At 49.1% G+C, this 17,039-nt stretch overlaps 1 protein-coding gene and 1 pseudogene across 1 annotated transcript; both read left to right on the top strand.

Moving 5' to 3' along the window:
• Window positions 1–6,985: 6,985 nt before the first annotated feature.
• Window positions 6,986–10,001, top strand: LOC136472879 (ras-related protein RABA5c-like). Its single transcript, XM_066470586.1, has 2 exons — window positions 6,986–7,638; window positions 9,578–10,001. Exons 1-2 carry the CDS (start codon window positions 7,302–7,304, stop codon window positions 9,889–9,891), a joined length of 651 nt encoding a protein of 216 aa, XP_066326683.1. The 5' UTR covers window positions 6,986–7,301; the 3' UTR covers window positions 9,892–10,001.
• A 479-nt stretch (window positions 10,002–10,480) lies between these two features.
• LOC136469547 (jacalin-related lectin 19-like) lies at window positions 10,481–11,728 on the top strand (annotated as a pseudogene).
• The last annotated feature ends 5,311 nt before the right edge of the window (window positions 11,729–17,039 follow it).

Here is a 17,039-nt window from a genome sequence, read left to right as displayed (position 1 = left end):
GCTGCGTCCGATCAAGTGTGACCGGACGCGTCCGGTCGAGGTCGGTACCTTACTGGAAATGACCGGACGCTAGGGGTTTAGCGTCCGGTCAGTTGAAAGCTGATGCGTCTGGTCAAGTCAAGTGACCGTTGGAACCGGGACACGTGGCCGTCTGTGGGCGACCGGACGCTGAGGTCCAGCGTCCGGTCAACACGACTGGAGCGTCCGGTCGGCCCGACCGTTGCCCAGTGAAGGGGTAATGGCTAGTTTAGCCCTTGGGGCTATAAATAGAAGTGGCCTTCGGCCATGGCTGGTGTGGAGCACCTCAAGGGACTTAGTGTCCATGCTTGTGAGTGCTTGGGAGCCCTCCATCACACATATACTTGATAGTGATCATTCGATTGTGTGAGTGAGCAATTCTAGTGCGATTGCATCGTGAGGTTGCATCGAGTGGCACTAGGTGATCGAGTTGCAAGCCGGTGGTGCTTGTTACTCTTGGAGGTTGCCACATCCTAGACGGCTTGGTGGTGGTCTCTGTTGAAGCGCGCAAGAAGCTTGTGTGGCGCTCCGGAGAAGTGCTTGTGAGGGGCATTGTGCTCGCCCCGCGGGAGCCGCGAAGAGCAACTCTAGTAAAGCGTGTCATTGAGCTACCCTCACTTCCGGGGTATGTTCTTGCGACGCCCGACGTGCGGGCTTGGCGGGTGATGCCAATTAGCCGCCGAACCACCAAGTGAGCGGTCGACACAACGGGGACTAGCGTGTTGGCAAACACGTGAACCTCGGGAGAAAAATCATCGTGTCAACCTTGTTCTTCCCGTTGGTTTGTATCTCCGTTACACAAGCTTGTGTTTACTTTCATATACATTAAGCTTGTGTTGTTGCTTTTGTAATTAGTTAGCTTGTGTAGCTTGCTAGTTACCTTCATGCTTGTGTAGCATAGAAGTAGCTCCCTTGCGTGGCTAATTTGGTTTATGTAACCTTGTTAGTCACATTACTTAGTTTATGTAGCTAAGTAATTGCGCTCTCTAATTTGGCATTGGTTGCCTTGTTATTGAGCATTGCTAGTGAGCTTAGTTGGCTTTGTGCTTTTGCTTACTAGCATGTGTAGGAGCTCCCCTGTAGCTTAAAGTACTAGTGGCATAGGTTTGTGTGACCTTGCTTCTAGAATTGGTTAGGAGAGCTATAGCTAGCCCGGCACCTTTGTTGCTTGATTAGTATCTTTGCAAGGTGCTAGTGAACATAGATAGAGGGGTGTAGTCTTGGCTAGACCGATAGTTTTAATTCCGCACTTGTTTCGGTTAGCCAACGTGATTAAGTTTTAAAAAGGACTATTCACCCCCCCTCTAGTCGCCATCTCGACCCTTCACCAACGTGCGCTGTCGTGCCGGTCACGTCGCCACAGCCGCGCCTGCGCCCGCGCGCATGGCCCCACGCTGCAGGCTGTGCCGTCGTTGCTGCGCCTAGCACACCACACACACGCCGCACGCGCACATCGCGCCTGGCAGGCCCAGCCCTCCGCCATCATCGCGTCGCGCTGCGGTCCGGTCATGTTGCGCTCCGATCGCCGCTGCCGCTGCCGCACGGCTACTGCAGCGACTGACCTTCACAGCTACACGCGTGAGCTTGCCCGCCTGCCTCTACCATTGCGTCTGAGCTTGATGCGATGCTACGCGGAAGCTCTCCCTGGCCGGCGCCGTCCACTGTGACCAAAGGAACGAGCAGCCGTTGGCTTGCGTGTTAGGCAGTGCGGCCAGCCGTCTGGAGCACGCTTCGCTATTCCCCACAACCCTGTAGGCCGTGCGTGATTGAGCACAGTGTGGACGGCCGTGTCACGCCACGGCAGCAACGAGACAAGCCTCACCTGCCCTCCCCTGTCTCCGCTGTCGCCATGGCCGACGGAACCTCTCCCTTCAATTCACCGAGGTGGAGGCACTGCAATCAAATTAACCACGTCCTCGGCTCCGCTGTGTAGCCAGTCACCCACCCGACCCCACCTTGCAGCAAGTCTCGCCGCACCGTGCCCTGATTTGGAGCTGCCGTCCACCGGGTCGATAAGACCGGGTTGCATGCGCCGCCGGCAAGCCACTTATCTAGAGCAGCTCGTAGCAATTCCTTGCACCGCTGGCTTTGCCTCCATCTACTAATCACCATGCGCACCTTGGTCGAAGCTCTACCACCGCCTAGCCTTCCCTAACGCCATCGTGCCATCGCCGTGCGTCGCCGCACCATCCATGCGCATGCGGCCAGCTCAGCTCGGGCCGTCTCCGGTCGAACCACCGCCTCGATTGGTTCCATGGTTAGTTCCTTGAGCACACTAGCTACCCGGTTTGCTCTGGCTTTGCTGTCACTCACCGGAACTCCACCACCGTGGCTGTAGGGTCTCCGCCACCGTGGTCCAACCTTGCTGCATTGTCCTGGCTCACGCTTCCTTCGCACAGCGCTTCGCGTTCACTCCTAGGTAAGTGTCGGCCCTGTAGTTAGGGCGGGGAAGGGCTAGGCTCGCCGACGTAGCCGCCCGGTGCTAACACCCTTAGCGAGTGTGATCATATTTAGGATCGATAGCCGTACTATTAAGAGGGGTGAAACTCGTATCGAAATACAGTTATCAAAGTGCCACTAGATGCTCTAACTCATTGCATATGCATTTAGGATCTAGTGGAGTGCTAACACCCTTGAAAATATTTGTGAAAATATGCTAACACATGTGCACAAGGTGATACACTTGGTGGTTGGCACATTTGAGCAAGGGTTAGGAACTTCACCGGCGCCCTAGACAGAAAAGATAGAGGTCACTGTAAGTGACCGGACGCTAATCTCGGTTGGACCGACGCGTTTGGTCAGGTAAAGCATGAAGACGCTGGCGTCGGTCTCTGACCGAATGCTGGGTCACTTAGTGACCGGATGCTGGAAGGTTACGTCCGGTCCTGCTGACGTGGCAGTGCACAGGAGAGTTGCCGTGTGACCGGACGCTGGGTGTGTCTGGTCGAGCATGACCGGACGTGTCTGGTCGTAAAAAGTTGTCTCTGGATGCTTACTGGAAATGGCCGGACGCTGGGGTTCAGCGTCCGGTCACTTTGAGCTGCTACGTCCGGTCATATCTTAACCGTTGAGATCGAGTGATCAACATTTGAAGAGAGGGGACACGTGGCACGAATCGCATGACCAGAGCGTCCGGTCACCCTATGTTGTGCCCAGTGAATGGGTATAACGGCTCTATTTCGTGGTGGCTTCTATTTAAGCCCTATGGTCAGCTCAAGCTCACTCTCTTGGCCATTTGCATTGACATAGCAACCTTGTGAGCTTGGCAAAAGCTCTCCCACTGATCTCCATCATTGATCCATCATCATTGTGAGATTGGGAGAGAATCCAAGTGTATTGCTTGAGTGATTGCATTTAGAGGCACTTGGTATTTGTGTTTCGCTGCGGGATTCATTTGTTTCTCTTGGTGATTGCCACCACCTAGACGGCTTGGAGCTGCGGAAGAGGTTTGACATGAGTTGGTGATTGTTCGTGGCCATCTCCGATGATTGTGAGAGGATTTGTACCTTCCCCGGTGGAGTGCCGAAAGGTAACTCTAGTGGATTGCTTGTGTCATTGAGTTACCTCACTTGTGGGTCGGTTCTTACGGTGTCCAATTATGTGAACGAGGTTCGTGCAACACCTCTTAGCCGCCGAACCACCAAGTGTTGGTCGATACAACGGGGGACGTACCGTGTTGGCAAGCACGTGAACCTCGGGAGAAAATTGGTTGTCTCTTGCCCTTTGGTATTCTCCCGGTGATTGATAAAGTATTTATCTTGTGATTGGTTCACTTCTCTACGTGACGGTATAATCACCTCACTTACTCATTTACATTCCCATAAACTAGCTATATCAAGCTCTTTAGTGTGGCTAGAATTGAGAGCTTGCTTTGTGGATTAAGTTTATCTAGTGGAGCTCTTTAGTGTAGCAATTGTGTGAGCTCTTAGTGAGTAGTGATCTAGTGGATTGTGTGCCTAGTGATCATAACAACTAGAATTATTGGATATGTGGCTTGCAACCCTTGTAGAGCTAGAGCAAGTTTGTATTTTGCTATTTGTTATACTAATCAAATTGCTCTAATCGATTTGTAGATTTTAAATAGGATATTCACCCCCCCCTCTAGCCATATAGCTATATTAGGACCTTTCACCGTGCCGGGTGCTGCGCATGCGCGCGGGTGGGACATCGAGGTGGGCCAAGCCGTCGCTCGCGGGCCGCACTAGGAAATCAGTTTTTCAATTTTCCAGTGAATTACAAATGTTATTCAATATAGTTTTTAGCTGAACTTTGAGAAATTATAGTAAATTCTGTAGATGTCTAAAAATAGTGAAACTAAGTTTGTTAGGTTCACAAAAATGCCATCTATCTGTTAGTGTAGTTAGTTTATAGATAGTTGTGATAGTGATAGGTTCATAAATCTAAACTAGAGGGCTTAGTATTATGTAGATTAATATTTGTAGGAATTTTTATGGTAAATTGATGATAGTTATACATATGAAAATTTTACAATAGGCTCACTAGATTGTTATGTACTTCTGTAAATTTTGTAGCCCTAGAGTAGGTTGATGAATATAGTAGCTATTATCCTTGTTTTATCATACATAGAGTAAATCAGCATTAGGAGTAAGAATACCTGTAGTTGCTATGATAATGTATGTCATGCTTCATACTTGTTATTGGTAACAGTAGGTAACTTAGTACCTTGGTCGGTAGCACTAGCTTAGTAGCTAGATAGATGTATTTTTATTTTAAGAGTTGCTGTTGACATATTACTAAGTATTACATCATTATTTCATGCATGTAGATCACTAGTTGGTAGAGTTCGTGCTCGTGGACGAGCATGAGTACGAGGAAGTCATTGAGGAGTACGAGAAGAAGATCCTCGTGTAGGAGGGAGCCCCGGAGCCTTTTGGTGCTGACTTTGCTAACCCGCCGCCTGCTCAAGACAAACCCCGGTGCATAACCCCTACTTTTAATGATCACTGGATATATATTTGATGTGTATTTACGTATAGGTATTTTATGGAAACTACATGCAAAAATATATCTACCTATGAGTCCTACTAGTACAGGTCAAGTAGCTGCTATGCTCAGAATTTCGGTAGCGCGAGTAACCTGCCGTTACTCGCAATAGGTGATAATTATGAATACTCATGATAAAATGGTGGAAAGAAAAGGTGGTGACCGGGCAGGGATATGGTTTGAGTACTGGTGGGTATAAGAGGCTGTGTCCTGCGGCCAATAGGGCATAGCTTGGTTACACTTTTTCTCTGTCTGTGTCAATTAAGGATCGGTCGTTGCATAAGGCTTTAGGCAAGTCACAGACTTTTTATCCCGAGCACATACATAGGTATGGGCATAGGGAAGACTCATTGCTCTCTTGTCGTAGATCCGTCTCTTTTCAGACTGACTGATTGGAGACGGGGATGGTGGAGGTCCTTGCACCGCACTGAGTCCGGGACTCAGGATTGGGGGCTTGGAGTCCAAGTTTGGACGGGGATGGGTTAGTCCTGCTTGTGCCTAGGGTACAAGCGGGGCGTGTGTTTTCGGGGTACCTAGCTAGGGGCATTGATTCGCGAAATGCCGACGTTCCGGTACGGCTTATCTACGGTTTAGCATCGTAGTAAGAACTGAAAGATAAAAGGTGATGAAATGGAACTGATTGCTCAACTCTTGCTTAAAAATAGAACATGTGCTTACATAGACTGGCTAGATAACGAATTAATACGGCTGTTAATAATAACATAAATAAGGACTCACTATTAGTATTGCTTTCTACAAAAAGAAAACCTAGCAAACCATAAAGCTTATCATACTCCTTGGAGTCGGAAAATTATTCCCACTAGTCGGATAAGTCTTGCGAGTATATTGTGTACTCATGATTTATTTACCCCTGTTGCAGGTAATGCATGAGAAATATCATTGTGTGGAGGATTCTTTTGGTGGGTACATACGGATCCTCGTTCCTTATCGTTAGATGTTTATTTTAAATTTTACTGTTTATTATTCTGCGCTCTGATATTTGGTAATGTAATAAGGTAATTTTTAAGAACTTCTGACGTATGAAATGGACAAGTATTGTAACTGGTAATGTAATAAGGTAATTTTTAAGAACTTCTGACGTATGAAATGGACAAGTATTGTAATTCGTTCTCATTATTTGATAAAAATATGGATCTTTCGGGTTCTCCCTTGGGGTGTGCCCGACGGATACCGCCCGCTGTAGCTTGCTTTTCAGGGTGCTTAGTGTCTGGTGAAAGACGGGCACCTCCGTAAGCATGTTATTTCAGGCGGTTCTGCCACAGGCGCCGATGGTGGGTGGCGTACGACGTCGGGTGCGAGGTATATGCGACGGCTATGCGAGGACGTGGGATCTTCGTCGGGCTTTCCTTTGCGTGGAGGACGTCGATTGCGTGACTTCCGTGAGTTTCCTACTGACATCGCATGCGGGGAGGACGTCGATTGCAGAAGGTCCCACCTGCCAGCCATGACCAGTTGTATCTGCAAAGAGAGGAGACGATCGCACGGGGGAGAACGGAAAGGCGAAACGAAGTTTTTGTCGTACTAAAACGGTGTCTTTTTTTTTAGTTGCGAGAGATAAGGAGATGTAAGGAGATACTACCGCACAAGTCTGAGGGTGACCACCGCAGCCCAGCCATGGTGCCAGCCGACGGCGAGAGACGGACGGAGAGCTCCCATGGTGCCAGCCTCGCTGAAAACGGCGGATACGGCCCGCGGCCGCGATTCCAGCCCAGCCGCTCGCCGCCGGCCCGTCACCGCCTGGCTGGTCCCGCTCGCCGCCACAGACTCCCCCATCGAACAACGAGGCGCCAACTCACGAACCGGGCCCCGGGGTGCGGCGCCGTGACAGCCTGACAGGCACTCCTCCACAACTCGACCGACAGGCCGGCCCCGCGGAGCGCGTGCCGACCACCGCAGCCCACCCGTCAAAGGCGGAACCCACCACGAGCCGCGCGTGACGTGGTCGCTGCGTCCACCCACGGCTCCACCGCCGTGCGCCCCACTCGTCTCGTCCCGGTCTCGGTCTCTCACCTCTCACCACCCCCAGCGCGGCGCGAGTGGAGGCGCCGCGGCCCCGTGCCGCGCCGACCCAACCCCGTCACACCTGAGTGTTCGTGTTCGGTCAAAACCCACCGCGCGAGCGCCCCAAACCCGCTACAAATCTCGCGCATTGCCGTATCCGCCCGCCTGCTCGCTCCACCGTCCGTGACGACGACGACACGGCCACGGGCCAGGCGGCGGCGGCGGTAGCTAGCTTCTAGCCACCGGAGCGAGGGGCGATGGGGGACGAGTCAGACGGGGAGGCGGAGGAGTACCTGTTCAAGGTGGTGATCGTCGGGGACAGCGCGGTGGGGAAGAGCAACCTGCTGTCCCGGTACGCGCGCAACGAGTTCAACCTCCACTCCAAGGCCACCATCGGGGTGGAGTTCCAGACGCAGAGCATGGACATCGACGGCAAGGAGGTCAAGGCCCAGATCTGGGACACCGCCGGCCAGGAGCGCTTCCGCGCCGTCACCTCCGCCTACTACCGCGGCGCCTTTGGCGCGCTCCTCGTCTACGACATCTCCCGCCGCTCCACCTTCGACAACGTCGGCCGCTGGCTCCAGGAGCTCAACAGTACGTACCCTACCCCGACCTGCCCCACCGCAGCTCTCCTCTCATCCTCTGCTAGCTCGATCGCTTGCTTGATTGCTTTTGGTACTACTGCTTGCACACAGCGAATGCCTCTGATTGCTACGACGCTAGGACCGCGTAGATCTGGGGGTGATTTTCGTGGAAAGGGTCATGCATTTTAGTGTGGCTGCAGAATCCACTCGGAAATTTGGGAAAAAAAAGAACTGTTGTCCCTTTTGCTTGATGTACTAGCTTGTAGCTAGGTGCCCTCAGGTGGTGATTGCGTCAGGTGTTCTATAGATGGTAAGAAAGAGGGCAAGTGCTAGGCCGGATGGTAGAGCGACCTGGTCTGAATCTGGATCTGAATCCTGCTGCCTCTCTTGTTGTGGAAAGTTCCATGAGAATGAATGTGTAGGACCACTTCCATCAGAATTAGTAGTATTTGTGCAAGCTAGGTACTTGTAACAGATTTCGGAAGTTCTGATTGATGGGATGTTTATATTTGGGAAGTTGGAATCAGTTCTGATTAAGATGTTTATGGTACTTGTTGTCTTGCTGCAATTCCGTGTGGAAGTTAAGTTGTTAATTCCCTAGGGTCTCTAGGGAGGCCTCGATGAGTAAGCACAATGCTTACATTGTTTTGGTTATGCTTCGCTAACACCCCAAACGCAAAATTACTATGCGATGACCGCTTTGCAACCAGTAGCAGCGTACACTTTTGTCGTGCCGTTGTTGATCAATTGGACTAGGAGGTGGGATTAGTGTTAGACTTAGAGCTTGGGTTGTGGGTGGTGTGGGAATTGGATAAGAACAACAAGGCTTAGAGGGATTGGCTCCAGAGGCGGTCAGCAGATGTGTTGGAGGACTGCTGTTGGGTGGAGTCAGTCGCTACTCTCTAGTTGGTGGCGAGAAATCGAAGCGGTTAGGCATAGGCAGGGTGGTGAGGTGGTGATTTCACCGCTTGCTGCATGGTGGCATGGTGAGAGGTGGCTCTGGCAGGGGCAGTGAGGTGGTAAAAGGGTGCTCACCACGCTGTTTGCTGAGGGGATGCAAAAACAAGGAGCTTAATCGTAGCTCACCATGCTGTTTGCTGAAGGGATGCACAAACAAAGAGCTGAATCGTAGCTGTTGTTGGCAACGTTTAAGAACACATTGATGCATTCTTTAAAGCAAGTAGTGCTCTTTCTACCCACTTTGCATGTCAAAGAGAATCGGAATGCATGGCTGGGGGGCTATTGGCTAGGACTGCGCAATGTGCTCAGTACCACACTATTCCTGCCTAAGGATCATGCAAGCAGGGGCGGACCCAGCGCTAGGGCAACCAGGGCCATTGCCCTAGTCGCAGCGCCGAGTCTTGAGTCGCGCCGCTCGGCTCCTCGCTCTCCTGGCCGCCTCCACGCCGTCGCCTGCCGCTGCCCCTCACCGGCTCGCCCCCTCCGGCCTCCGATTTGCGCTCCGCAGGCCGCTTCTCCGCCATTGGCTGGTCGCTGGCCACCCGCCCGCCGTCAGCCGCTGCCCAAGTGGCCGCCCCGGCGCCCGGCCCCGCTCGGCTGCCCTAGTCATGGCGAAATCCTGGGTCCGCCCCTGCATGCAAGAATGGTTATGCTCTTAGTTTTTGTTTCTTGTACCATTCCTGGTACTAGTGGCATCCTTTGATCTTTTAATTACATCACTTACTCAAAAGGTTCAATGGTGCTTGATTGAGTTTGTAATAAGTCCAATTGTCCGAAGCAATTAACCCTTATATGTATGGTCCTGTTCTCCTGGTTGGTGCTTGTTCACGGCTTGGATTCATGGATGCCAATGATAAATTCACAACAATTCATTTCTTTCACTTGTATATGTACTGTGGCGCTGTCTTCCCAAGATCATGTAGATAACACATTTTGTTTTCTAATTTTTTTTTCTGGAGTAACTAACCCACCTTTGGAGACTAATGCAGCACATTCCGACACTACCGTAGCCAAGATGTTGGTAGGCAACAAATGCGATCTGGATAACATCCGCGAAGTGCCTGTCGAGGAAGGCAAGGCGCTCGCCGAAGCCGAAGGCCTGTTCTTCATGGAGACGTCGGCTCTGGACGCCACGAACGTGAAGACGGCTTTCGAGATCGTCATCAAGGAGATCTACAGCAACGTGAGCCGGAAGATCCTGAACTCGGATTCTTACAAGGCTGAGCTGTCGCTCAACAGGGTAAGCATCAACGGCGACTCGAAAGATGACCAGAAGCAGACGAGCCGGTTCGGGTGTTGCTAGGGGGGTAGTAGTGGTACATTATTGGATTGGAATTTAACCAGATATGATGCTCTCTTTTTTTGTGATTGCCTGTATACTGTAATCCAAGGTTGGACTTTTGGTTGTTGTTACATAGCTCCGTTCGCGTGCCTTTAAACCCGGCTTATCCGTTTTTTTTTATCCGGAACAGTATTTTCTTCTCGCAAATTCCTCCAGAATTCCTCCGAACCATCCAAATTACACCCGTGTTACGGACTGCAAAAGGAGAGAATAGTTGTTTACTGGAGTGCGAAGCGAACCGTGTTGCGCTCTTACTGGGAAAGTAATGTGGCTGGGTTTGTCAGGTTTTGTAAGATCTTTGGATCTCCATTTTTGGCTATCCATGGGCCACTAGAAAGAATCACAGTGGAGCGTGAGATCCTGTTTTTGCATTTTTATATCCTCGCGAACTGGAAGTCTGCAACGAGGTGCCTGACGTGGGTTTGCGATTCTGTGGATCCGACCTCCCAGGAGGCCAGGATGCTCGTCGTCTGCGACTGGGAAAGGAGGCTGGGGCCTGGGGCCTTTGCAGCGGACTGGGCCGACCGACAAGCCACAGGAGGAGATCGCCATGGGCCATTGCCAGCAGCCGGCTGAGACGCCGGGGGGCAACGCACGTCTGGTACTGCGTCTCCGGAGCGGCGGCGGACACTTCGAAGCGAAGCTATCGGCACTTGCCTCGACGTGGTCGTCCTCGTGCTGTCGTTCATACAGACCTCGGCACAAATCGTGTGGAAAACGCTAGTCGTCGTCGTTGTCGTCGTAGTTAAATCCAACGCACAGCCTGTCTGGCAGATGGCATTACCTTCTGTCCCAAACTTTGAAACATACTACAGCCAGTGAGGCAATCGTAGAACGCGCAATGGTAGTGCCGATCACGTAGCCTCGTACCACGACTAGCCAGCCAGCCAATCCAACCGCCCGTGGTTGACTTGGTGGCACCCGCCACAAATTCGATCGAGGCCCCCGTGCCGTCTCGTCACAGCCAGCAGAGCCCGCCGTGCGAGTACGACCAGCCCGTCGCCATTGGCCAAGGCTCATTGCAAAGGCTGCACGCCCGCCGCCCGGCCTCCCTCCCTTTCGCGGCGATCGATCGGTGATGGGATGGTACGTGCAGCACGCAGGATGCTGGATGCGATGGAACCCACCCCAGCACACAGCCTTGCGCTGCACAGCACAGCGCTGTAGCGCGGCGTGCATGCGTACGTACGCTTGTCTTTCTGACACGGTGCTCCCACGTTTTCTTTGCTGATGATGTGACGCGACGCGACGCAAGGCCCGCGGGCCAGTCGTGGTGAGGATGGGGCCCTGCGACGGCGGCGGCGGCTCCCGGGACGTGGGGCGCGTCGTGAAGGTGGTCGTCCGCCACGGCGAGTCGGCGACACCGTCGACGCCGTGTCCGTCCTGTACGACCGCGGCGGCCGCGACGAGTGGACCTGGACCGACCTGTGGGGCGGCCTCGCCAGGTCTCTGCGGTCACTGCAACTCTTGACAGGTCTGCCTGCGCCCGGTCGAGTACCTGACCAGCGTGGAAGGCCACTGGGGCACGTTCCAGGGCAACTTCGTCGTCGTGCGCTCGCTCACGTTCGTCAGCAACCGCCGCGCCTACGGGCCGTTCGGGCGGCCGGAGGGCGTCCCGTTCGCGCTCCCCGCGGCCGGCGGCAGGATCCCCGCCTTCCACGCGCGCTCCGGCCGCCACCTCGACCCCATCGTCACCTACGTCTTGGTAGAACACGCCAATGACACTGACAGAAGAACAGAGCAGAGACGAAGTGCATCATTACACTGCATGAATGTTGGCCCCGACGAATTCAGCTAAGGCTTTGTTTAGGTTGCAAATTTTCGTACACTGTAGCACGTTTCGTTTGTATTTGACAAACTTTGTCCGATCATGGATTAACTAGGCTCAAAAGATTCGTCTCGTGATTTACAACCAAACTGTACAATTAGTTATTTTTTTACCTACATTTAATGCTATGCATGCGTCCGAAAATTGATGTGATGGAGAGAGAGTGAAAAAACTTGGAATTTGGAGGTGATCTAAACAAGGCCTAACTACGACGAGGACTAAGGACACACATGTAATTCACCATGCCTTGTGTTCCGGTTATGTTCTTCACCCTGAAACCTGTACGAGTTGTATGGGACTGTCCGAGTAAATTCAAATCGCCGGCCATTTTGATCGAACATTTCCACCGTTTCTAGGCTAATCCTCCTGCACGCGTGGCTACCGAGTAGCCCGTTCCAACACATGCTTTTGCTAGTATACAACGCTACGCTAATAGTAGATCTGTGCAACACCAACATGTTGAGCTATGATCCAAATTCAAGCTTAGATCGAAGCGAAGCGGCCCATTAACGTTAAGATGTACTACACCATCTATTAGTTCCATATTGCTAATAGACGAGGGTGTGGGGTTTTTTCCTCCCTATATATACGGACCACCTCCCTCATGAAAAGAGACATCATAGACTTGTATACGGGAATGCCCCTAGGTTAGGGTATCCCCAAGTTATAAATCTCCGGCATTTGTAACCTCACTCGATATAGTGAAGATTTGCTGGCTGGTGCCCGTGATTTTTTCCCTTCCATCTTAGGAGGGTTTTCCACGTTAAAATCTCGTGTCTCCTGTGTTTAATCTACTGTTCTTCGTCGTTTATATTGTCTATCGTTTATAATAAGTTGTATCAGAGCTTGGTTTGACCTTAGGGTTTTCGCGATGGCATCGATGAAGTTTGATCTACCGCTGCTGGATTACAAGACGAGATTTGCACTGTGGCAAGTCAAGATGCGGGCGATTCTGGCACAATCTTCGGATCTTGATGAGGCGCTGGACAGTTTCAGAGAAAAATGGCAGAAGTCATAGACCGCTGAAGAGAAGCGGAAGGATCGTAAGGCTCTGTCTCTGATTCAACTTCATCTACATAATGATATTTTGCAAGAAGTGCTGCAGGAGAAAACTGTCGCAGAACTTTGGCTCAAGCTGGAATCGATCTGTATGTCCAAGGATCTAACCAGTAAGATGCACGTGAAGATGAAGTTGTTCACGCACAAGCTGCAAGAAGGTGGTTCGGTGATGAACCACTTATCGATCTTTAAGGAGGTCGTTGCCGACCTAGTGTCGATGGAGGTAAAATATGATGATGAAGATTTAGCTCTTCTACTGTTATGCTCACTACCTACTTCGTTTACAAATTTTCGAGATACCATATTATTAAGTCGTGATGAACTAACTCTTACGGAAGTATATGAGGCCCTCCAGACGAGGGAGAGGATAAAAGGTATGGTTCAGTTTGATGTGTCGTCCTCCAAGGGCGAAGTGTTGCAGGTTAGAGGCAGGCTCGAGCAGAAAATCTACAACAACAACAATAATCAAGACAAGAGCAAGAATAGTAAATGCCGTTCTAAGTCCAGAGGTAGGGATAAGTTCTGCAGGTATTGTAAGAAAGATACTCATATCATTGAGGATTGTTGGAAGCTGCAGAATAAGGAGAAAAGAAACGGTACGTATAAACCGAAAAATAAATCCGATGGTGATGGTAAGGCATCTGTTGTCTCCGCTGTTGATAATTCTGATTCAGGAGATGTTCTGGTTGTTTTTGCTGGTTGTGTTGCTGGTCGTGATGAATGGATACTTGATTCTGCATGCTCGTTTCATATATGCTTTAACAGAGATTGGTTCAGTTCTTACGAGTCTGTGCAGAGTGGAGATGTCGTGCGTATGGGAGATAACAACCCACGTGAGATTATGGGCATTGGTTTTGTTCAGATCAAGATGCATGATGGCATGATACGCACACTGAAATATGTGAGACACATACCAAGGATGGCCAGAAATCTCATCTCCCTCAGCACACTTGATGCCGAGGGGTACAGACACTCTAGTTCAAGTGGAGTGTGTAAGGTATCAAAAGGCTCTCTCATTTATATGATAGGTGATATGAACTCTACAAAGTTATATGTTCTTAGAGGAAGTACTTTACATGGTTCTGTCACCACTGCAGCTGTTTCTAATGATGAACCAAGTAAAACTAATCTCTGGCATATGCGTCTTGGGCATATGAGTGAACTTGGTATGGCAGAATTGATCAAGAGAGACCTGCTGGATGGCTGCACTGTGGGTAAGATGAAGTTCTGTAAGCACCGTGTTTTTGGTAAGCACAAGAGGGTAAAATTCAATGCATCTGTTCATACCACCAAAGGTACACTTGATTATGTACATGCTGATTTATGGGGGCCGTCTCGTAAGCCCTCTTATGGTGGTGCTCGTTACATGCTTACCATTATTGATGATTACTCTAGAAAAGTGTGGCCTTACTTTCTAAAAAATAAAGATGATACTTTTATTGCTTTTAAAGAGTGGAAAGTTATGATAGAAAGGCAAACTGAAAAGAAGGTAAAATTGCTTCATACTGACAATGGCGGTGAATTCTGTTCAGATGCTTTTAATGATTACTGCAGGGAAGAAGGCATTATTAGGCACCACACCATCCCGTACACTCCTCAGCAGAATGGTGTGGCTGAGCGCATGAACCGAACGATCATCTCGAGGGCTCGTTGCATGTTGTCCAATGCTCGTATGAACAGGCGTTTTTGGGCTGAGGCTGTTAACACCGCCTGTTACTTGATCAACCGGTCACCTTCTATCCCACTTAATAAGAAAACTTCCATTGAGGTATGGTCTGGTATGCCTACTGATTATTCACAATTGAGAGTTTTCGGTTGCACTGCTTATGCTCATGTTGATAATGGAAAGCTAGAACCTAGAGCCATTAAGTGTCTGTTTCTTGGTTATGGTTCTGGAGTTAAAGGATTTAAGTTATGGAATCCTGAAACTAAAAAGACTTTCATGAGCAGAAGCATTGTTTTTAATAAATCTGTTATGTTTAATGATAGCTTGTCCACAGATGTTTCACCAGTTGGTTCTGATGAGGAGGAGGAACATGTTAGCGTGCAGGTGAAGCATGTAGATGATCAGAAAACTAAAATTGTTGATAACAATGTTCATGATATTGTTCAGCACTCACCTCCTGTTTTACAGCCTCAAAATCAGTCTATTACAGATCGCAGAACAAAGAGGAGTTGTGGACCTCGTCCACGTTTAATTGAGGAATGTGATATTGTTCATTATGCCTTTAGTTGTGCTAAACAGGTTGAGAACATTCATGAGCCGGCTACGTACACTGAAGCTGTTGTTTCTGGTGACCGCGAGAAGTGAATTTCCGCTATGCAAGAAGAGATGCAGTCACTTGAGAAAAATAGCACATGGGATGTTGTGCGCTTGTCTAAACATAGGAAGGCCGTTCGTTGCAAATGGATCTTCAAGAGAAAGGAAGGTTTGTCTCCTAGTGAGCCTCCAAGATTTAAGGCAAGGTTAGTAGCAAAAGGTTTTAGTCAGATTCCTAGTGTTGATTATAATGATGTGTTCTCTCCAGTTGTAAATCATAGTTCAATTCGTACATTTTTTGGTATTGTTGCTATGCGAGATCTTGAGCTTGAGCAGTTAGATGTAAAGACTGCGTTTCTTCATGGAGAGCTAGAGGAGGAGATATACATGGACCAACCAGAAGGGTTCATAGTACCTGGTAAGGAGGATCATGTTTGCAAATTAAAGAGGTCCTTATATGGTTTAAAACAGTCTCTTCGTCAATGGTATAAAATGTTTTATTCTTTTATGATGTCACATGGTTTTAAGAGGTCTGAATTTGATAGCTGTGTGTACATTAAATTTATTGATGGATCACCTATATACTTGCTGTTATATGTTGATGATATGTTAATTGCTGCCAAGAGCAAGAAAGAAATCACTACATTGAAGAAATTGTTGAGTAGTGAGTTTGAGATGAAGGATCTTGGTGCTGTTAAGAAAATTCTAGGTATGGAGATTACAAGAGACAGAAATTCTGGTTTGTTATTTCTTAGTCAGCAAAGTTACATTAAGAAAATCCTTCATCGTTTCAACATGCATGATGCAAAGTCTGTTAGTACTCCTATTGCTCCTCATTTTAAATTATCAGCTTTACAATGTGCTAGTACGGATGAGGATTTTGAGTACATGTCAAGAGTTCCATATTCTAGTGATGTTGGTTCTTTGATGTATGCCATAATTTGCTCTCGTCCTGATTTATCATATGCTATAAGTTTGGTTAGTAGATACATGGCTAATCCTAGTAAAGAATATTGGAAGGCTGTTCAGTGGATTTTCAGGTACCTTCGTGGTACAATAAATGCCTGTTTGAAGTTTGGCAGGACTGATAAGGGACTTACTGGCTATGTGGATTCAGATTTTGCTGCTGATTTGGATAAGAGGAGATCTCTCACAGGTTATGTGTTCACTATTGGTGGTTGTACTGTGAGTTGGAGGGCAACATTGCAGCCCGTTGTTGCCCTGTCTACCATTGAAGCAGAATACATGGCTATTGCTGAAGCATGTAAAGAATCAGTTTGGTTGAAAGGTTTGTTTGCTGAGCTTTGTGGAGATGATTCTTGCATTAATTTATTTTGTGACAGTCAAAGTGTTATATGTCTCACTAAAGATCAGATGTTCCATGAGAGAACGAAGCACATTGATGTCAAATACCATTATGTTCGCGATGTGGTCGCACAAGGTAAGCTGAAGGTATGCAAGATAAGTATACATGATAATCCTGCTGATATGTTGACAAAGCCAGTTCCTGTTGCTTAGTTGGTATAACTGTTTAGCCCAAGAGGCTATTTGGCACCGGAAGTATTTCTTTGTTGTTTCAGGATGAAGGTTCGTTTAATGCTACAAGAAGGAATTTGTCTCAAGGTGGAGTTTGTTGAGCTATGATCCAAATTCAAGCTTGGACCGAAGCGAAGCGACCTATTAGCGTTAAGAGGTACTACACCATCTATTAGTTCCGTATTGCTAATAGACGAGGGTGTAGGGTTTTTTCCTCCCTATATATACGGACCACCTCCCTCATGAAAAGAGGCATCATAGACTTGTATACGAGAATGCCCATAGGTTAGGGTATCCCTAAGTTATAAATCTCCGGTATTTGTAACCTCACCCGATATAGTGAAGATTTGCTGGCTGGTGCCCGTGGTTTTTTCCCTTCCACTTTGGGAGGGTTTTCCACGTTAAAATCTCGTGTCTCCTGTGTTT

The sequence above is a fragment of the Miscanthus floridulus genome, chromosome 8 (genome assembly GCF_019320115.1).
Source record: "Miscanthus floridulus cultivar M001 chromosome 8, ASM1932011v1, whole genome shotgun sequence".
NCBI lineage: Eukaryota > Viridiplantae > Streptophyta > Magnoliopsida > Poales > Poaceae > Miscanthus > Miscanthus floridulus.
Note: the sequence above shows the minus strand (reverse complement) of the source record. Positions and strands in the feature narration are given on the sequence as shown.